Source organism: Passer domesticus, chromosome 27, assembly GCF_036417665.1.
Source record: "Passer domesticus isolate bPasDom1 chromosome 27, bPasDom1.hap1, whole genome shotgun sequence".
Taxonomy (NCBI): domain Eukaryota; kingdom Metazoa; phylum Chordata; class Aves; order Passeriformes; family Passeridae; genus Passer; species Passer domesticus.
This window is the reverse complement of record NC_087500.1, coordinates 1,187,907-1,194,056: the sequence shown is the minus strand read 5'-3', so window position 1 is coordinate 1,194,056 and position 6,150 is coordinate 1,187,907. Positions and strand designations below refer to the sequence as shown.

Genomic DNA, 6,150 nt, shown 5'->3' with positions numbered 1-6,150 from the left:
TCAGGGGCCTTTCCCAGAGCTGTGGCACACAGTGAAGCACAAGCCCCATGAGTGGGGTTCCTGTGTGTTCCCTGAGTCGGGCTCTGAGCCACGGAGTGGGTGGGCAGGTGTTCCTGCAATAATCCCCTCTTGTCTGCAGGCAAGTGCCCAAGGAGACGGCCTGCTGCCTGTGCCAGGAGCGTCCCCGGCCCAAGAGCCCCTGCAGGACCATCCAGTTCCTGTGCGAGAAGCTGTGCAGCAGCAGCGCCCCGCAGTGCGGTTGGTGTCCGGAGGGGCTGGGGGGAGCTCAAATCTGCCACTTCTCTTGAGCCTGGGGAGATGCTGCAGCACTGCCCCGTGCTGGGGGGCCTGATCTCCCCTTGGAGCGCAGGCATTAGACAAAACCCCTTGGGATGGAAAGCTCCTGGTGATTGTCCATATCTTGTGTGTCACATACTGTCTGGAGAAGGAACAGCTCACTGGGCCCACCAAAGCTACGATTTTGCTACCCACAGCATGCCCCCAGGCAAGGAAAGCAGGAATGCCCTGTGCCCTTCCCTGGCGCTGGAAGGCAAGGTCTGCTCATAAACCCCCTAAATTCCCCTAACAGCCTGCTTTCTGTGCCACCCCACTGCCCTCTGCAGGACAAAGGGCAGGGCTCCTGCTGTGCTCTGCAGGGTGAACACCAAGCACCATCATGCCTTCGTTGGGGTGTGCAGGGGGAGGAAAGCACCGTCCTGCTCCAGCTGGGCACAGGGCACAGCACATCCTGTCCACAGCAGGGCCAGGGTGCACTTGTGCAAACAGATACAGCCAGGTTGCCAAAGGCTCCAGGGAGCTCGCTTCTCTCACTGGCTCAGCCCCAGGTTTCCCACAGCACAGTCCCAGAGCTCTGGTGCCTTTGGGGAAGTTTTTCACGGTGTAAGAGCTTGAGCTGCTGCTCTTGGGAATGGCCCTGGAGCAAAGGAATCCCTGGGCTTTCCTCCCCTGCCAGTCTGTGCCCCCATTGCAGCGCGGGTCCTTCCTCTGGGGTCTCAGGCTCTTCACTGGCTCCTGTAGAGCCACCCAAGCCTGCTCATCTGGAGCTGTGGGAACCTCTCCGACAGCAAAGCCATTCCCCAGGGATGTTTCCCTCCCATGCAAACAGAGCCCCAGGAGACACCTGGAAAGAGCCAGCTCTCTGCTCTGCTCCGAGGGGATAATGGCATGGATTGAAGGGCTCTGCTGCTCCCCACAACACATCCCCCACTCTGCTCTTGGGATGCCTAAACTTAGAGATGAGCTCCTGCTGCTCAGGGTAACCTCTGAGCCTGTGTCTGTGCCCAGCTGCTGATCTGCTCTCTTGGTGTTCTACAGTTCACTCAACTGTGCTGCAGACACGGGGAGAAGTAATGGACATGGAGCAACGCAGAGAGCTGAACACCAGCCCTGTGTTGATCCTCAAGCCCATGGAACCTTCACTGGGAGATCATGGAACTGCAACGCTTGTGGTTGCCCTGACCCAGAGCGCTGAGGGTGGTGTCAGCAGCCTGGATAGCTCCAGAAGAAATTCATATCCCCCTCAGCATCTCTTGGGGCAGAAAGGTAAAACAGGTGCTGGTGACCTGAGGGCCAAGGCCAAGAAGAAGCTGCACAAGGCAGAAAGCATCAAGGCTGCAAGAATCACTGTCCCACACCAGCCCCAGCCTGCCAGGCTGAAGCATGTGGTGGAAAAGACACCCTCAAGCTGGCATCAAGAGAAGATGGAGTCACGTTTATACTGGCAAGGATTAAAGCCCTCAGCTGTAACTGGTGGATTAAAACATGCTGACGATCCCTCCATCTCTGGACAACACAGAGATGAGGAGGAAGATCCAACTGCCAGGAAGTACCACGTCAGGACACACAAACGGCACAAGAAGAAGGACAGGCAGTATTGGGTTGGACATAATCCGCTTTTCTACCAGGTGCTGAGCCCTGTGAAAGTGGAGCGAAGGTCCAGATCTGCCCAGGGTCTAAACAGGGACGTGGATTTTCTCTCTGACCCGTTGGTTCAGAGCCACCCCGCTGTGAGCAGCAGACGAGGAGCCACGGCTGAAGAGAAGCATTCCTCCATCGGCGGCCACCTCCTGCTCATGCCTGACACCAGAGAGGAGGAAGACTCCATGCTCCTCCATAAACCTGTGAGACCCCGAAGTGCGGACCTTGCGCCAGTACTAAAAGACCTGGAAACCAATGCTGATCATCACCAGCAGTTGATGGAGGCACACAAAGGCCTGAAGACATTCATGGCCCACGTGGAGAGAGCTCTGAGGAGGGACTGCAGCCTGCCCCAGCTCAAGCAGGCGTGTGCCAAGATGGTCAAAAAGACCAGGCTGCTTCTAAAGGTGCTCCAAGGGAGGCAAGAGAACCAGGAAGCCTATGATCCAATAGAGCAGTGTCGTCAACAAGAGAACATGATCATTCACATGGCCTTGGGGAAGGACAAGGGGCTCACAGGGAAGGTAGGAGAGCTGCTGGGCACTGCTGCATGTGTCCTTCTGGGCAAAGGAGAATGGAAGGAGCAATGCTCTTACCCACATATTCTTCCTTCCTTGCCTCACAGCACAAACAGAAGGTTGTGGTGTACGTGATCACATTTGTGGTTCTGCTGTTTTTCTTCGTCTTGGTTTTACTGATACTGAAGTGTGTCTTCCACGTAAGCCAGTTTCTTGTTTGACACACAGCTGTCTGTCTTGTAGCTGGAGTGCCCAGGTGACGAGCCCCACGTGCCACTGCAGATGCCCCTGCATGTGCGGGGTGCCACAGGAGATGTTTTTCCAAGCCTGAAGCTTGTGGCAGCATCCCCAGCACTCAGCTCAGCAGGGTCCAGCCTGCCTGGGGGGAGCTTGTCCTGCCTTCTGTCCCAGCTCTCCCCAGCTTTGCTTTGCTCTCCTGCCTTCAGCCACACAGCAATGAGAGCTTTCACCCTCTCCCCTGTTTGGCAGAATATTACAGGACAACTGATGTTGCAAATCTCCCATTTTCCTTCCCCAGAAGCGCTCCCGACAGAGTGAACTTGACTCCCAGCCTGGCCACCCCAGGAAATTGTGGCTGAGAAGGTAAGTCCTGCCCATGCCACCTAGAGTCTTTCCTGTGCAGAGCAGCTCCTCCTGGAGCCCCGCAGCCACGCAGGTGCCGCTGCCCAGGACTCCTCGGGCCGTGTTTCCGACACGTCGCGTTTGGGGGAGCCCTGGGAAAGCGGCTCCTGAGCGCTGGGCACGGCCAGGGGCTCCCAGCCCAAGCAGCCCTTCCCACGCCGGCGCTGGGATGGATGTCTTGGGCCCCGGGGCGCTCCCAAATCTCTGTGAGCACGAGCAGTCTCCTCTGCTGTGGCTCTGCCCTATTTTTCCCCACTCCCTCCCCACAGTGGCTGGTGAAGAACTCACTCCCATCCTCTCCAGCTGCCTTTTGCATGCAGGGCTCATTCCCTGGATTGCTAGCCATTGCCACCCCTGCTGGGGCTCCCCATCTTCCTTGGGCTCTGCTGACACACCCCAGAGCAGGGAGAGGTGCTGGCACCTGCTGCAGCCCTCCCTGGCCAAACCTCCCTGCTAAGGGAGCCGGACCAGGGACCTCTGGCCATGGGATGTCCAGAAGCCTTTTTGTCCCCGTTCACCTCGCTCACTCCATTGCTTTGCATCGTTGGAAATGCCCCTTCCCGACTGCTCCAGCGGCTGCTTCCCAGACAGGGCAGAGCACAGGCACCCCTGTTGCCCACAGCCTCCATCACCTGCTGCCTTCTCTTTTATGCCCATTTTCTCTCTCTGTTTTTTTTTCAGGTTCTGTGCAAAACTGCCACAGAGAGGGAGGAAGGATAACAAGGAGGCACAGAATGTAGAGCAGCCTTTGCTCTACAGGGCAGAGAGCTCCTCCGAGTGTTGCCCCTGTTCCCAGGCTGTTCATGGAGCATCCCAGTGCTGTTCCCTGTTCAGCAAGTCTGAATTGCCATGGATTCAACGCATCAGGGATGCCTATGAATCCCAGAGATAAGCATCCCGGGAAGAGGCATAGTGTGAAGAACAAAGGTAGAAGACTTTCAAGAAGTTAATGGGATGCCACAATTGTTCACCTCCCATTTAGCTGAGGCCCTCCTTGGATGCTGCTTTGTTGGCTGTTTTTATTTCTTTAGATGCTTTTTCCTTGACTGTTATTTCTTGCTGTCACTGCTGAGGGAAGGCCAGAGGGTGCTGCAGGCAAGCACAAGCTCTGGGACACCCAGAGAAGGCATCAGTATCTCAGGGTTTTCCTCATCCCTTGTCACAATGTTTTCCCCTGCATTCAATAAAAAACAAGTTGGTTCTCGTTCCTCCTGGTGTTGCTGATTTTTTAGTAAAAGCAGTTTCTGTTCTCCCTTATGGAATTGGCCAAATTCAGTTCCAGCTGTGCCTTTGCTTTTTTGCCTTTCTCCCTGCACGCCCCAACAACATCCTCGCCATCCTCCTGTGGTGCTGCCCTTCTTCCAAAGGTGTAAATTCTGTGTTTTCCCGGAGTCCCAGGTAAAGCTTCCTGCTCAGCCGTTGTGCTTCCTCACCAGCTCGTCTTTGGGCACACGGGCATGGCCTGTTCCTGCCTGTGCCTACAAGGATTTCTCCCTGCAGAATGTCCAGCCCCTCTGGACTGCTCTGCCCCTCAGGACAGCGTCCCCAGGGAGCCTCTCAAAGAGCGTGGCTGGCCTGACTCCCCCTGGGCAGCCCCTCCAGCCTGGATGGAGCTTGTCCACACCGTGCTTGTCCGGCCCCAGTGGCTCAGAGCCTCCCCCGTGTTGTGCAGAGGGAGCTGGGAAGGTGAGATGGGCCAGGAGGGGATTGCCCTGCTGCCCCCAGCAGGGACCTGTTTCTATTGCCCTTGTTTTGGATCCCCTCCCCCTGCCTGCTGGCCACAGCCTTGGGCATCCTGGGCTTCTTGGGATGTGCCTGTCTGGGACGTTTGTGCAATGGCTGCTTCAGAGGGGCTCCAGCAGTCCCTCTGCCTCTGCCACTCCTTATCTTTGCACTTCCCCCTTCAGCTCTGCCACTGGGCTGAGCAGAGCATGCACCTGGTCCTACCTCACCCAGGTGTTATTTCTGCCAGCCCCAGTGCCAGTGCCTGGCTCCAGCACTCCCTGTGGAGTTTTCCCATTCCAACGAGACCTTCCTGGATAGCTCGTTGGATATCAAAGGAAGAGGCTTTGCAGTAGTGCTTCTAAAACATCCCAAGGCCCCTGTAGCTTTCCAGGGTCCACACTTTTGTGTTCCAAATGTCTCCTGTGAACACAAGAGCTGTGGGTGGGGAATGGGAAGGGGAATGGCCGGTGTCCTCCTGCAGAGGCCTCGGCACGGGTGTCCCCGTGGTGCTGGCTTGGAGCTGCACAAGCAGCACTGTCCCCTCTGCACCCCTGAGGTTTTCACCTCCTCCTCCTCCTTCCCTTTGCCCTCCCTCACTCCTGCCTGGCTCCCAGGCTGATGGTTGCATTGTTGAACCTCCTGCTGAAGGGCTGCTGTGATGGAGCAGAATCACCTTCTCCAGGAGGTTTAATGGGCATGCATGAAAGGCACCTTGGTCGAATATGGCTCAGAAGAGGCTTAAAATAGTGTCCGGGTGTGTAAGTCAGGAAAAAGAGAGATCAGGGAGGAATTTCTCCATGGAAAGGGTGGTCAGGCCTTGGAAGGGGCTGCCCAAGGAGGCGCTGGACTCCCCATGCCTGCAGGGGTGCAAGGGACAGCTGGAGGTGGCACTGAGTGCTGTGGCCTGGCTGCCAAGGTGGGGATCGGGCACAGGATGGACCCGCTGAACCCGGAGGTCTCTTCCATGGACAGCGACTCTGAGGCTCCGTGGCTCCGTGGCCAGGAGTGGAGGCCGCCCTGCCGCAGGCGCTGCCGGAGCCGCCCCGGCCCGAGCTGCTGGCCCGCGCGTTTCCCCTCAGGCCGGGGCGGCCGCTGCCGGAGGCGCTGCCCGGAGCCGGAGCTGCCTGTGCGGCGGAGCGGCCGCGCTTCCCGGCCGGGCCGGGGCGCCTGTGCGGGCGCTGCTTGCGGGGCCGTGCCGGCCTCGCCAAAGCTGCCCGCCGCTCCCTTTGCGCGGCGGTCGCTGCCGGTGCCGGCGCGCTGAGGCGGAGCTGCCGCCCCTCAGGCTGCCCGCGCTTCCCGCCATTGGCGCTGCGGCTCCCTCAGGCTC

At 58.2% G+C, this 6,150-nt stretch overlaps 1 protein-coding gene across 2 annotated transcripts; it reads left to right on the top strand.

Annotated features, from left to right (window-relative positions):
• The first annotated feature begins 1,080 nt into the window (after window positions 1-1,080).
• On the top strand, window positions 1,081-4,305 carry LOC135286729 (uncharacterized). Of its 2 annotated transcripts, XM_064399909.1 has the most exons (4): window positions 1,081-2,462; window positions 2,564-2,656; window positions 2,995-3,059; window positions 3,780-4,305. In XM_064399909.1, the coding sequence occupies exons 1-4, from the start codon at window positions 1,371-1,373 to the stop codon at window positions 3,988-3,990; spliced, it is 1,461 nt and encodes a 486-aa protein (XP_064255979.1). In that variant the 5' UTR covers window positions 1,081-1,370; the 3' UTR covers window positions 3,991-4,305. The 2 variants fall into 2 exon arrangements, with proteins under 2 accessions (XP_064255979.1, XP_064255980.1); XM_064399910.1 differs by lacking the exon at window positions 2,564-2,656.
• The last annotated feature ends 1,845 nt before the right edge of the window (window positions 4,306-6,150 follow it).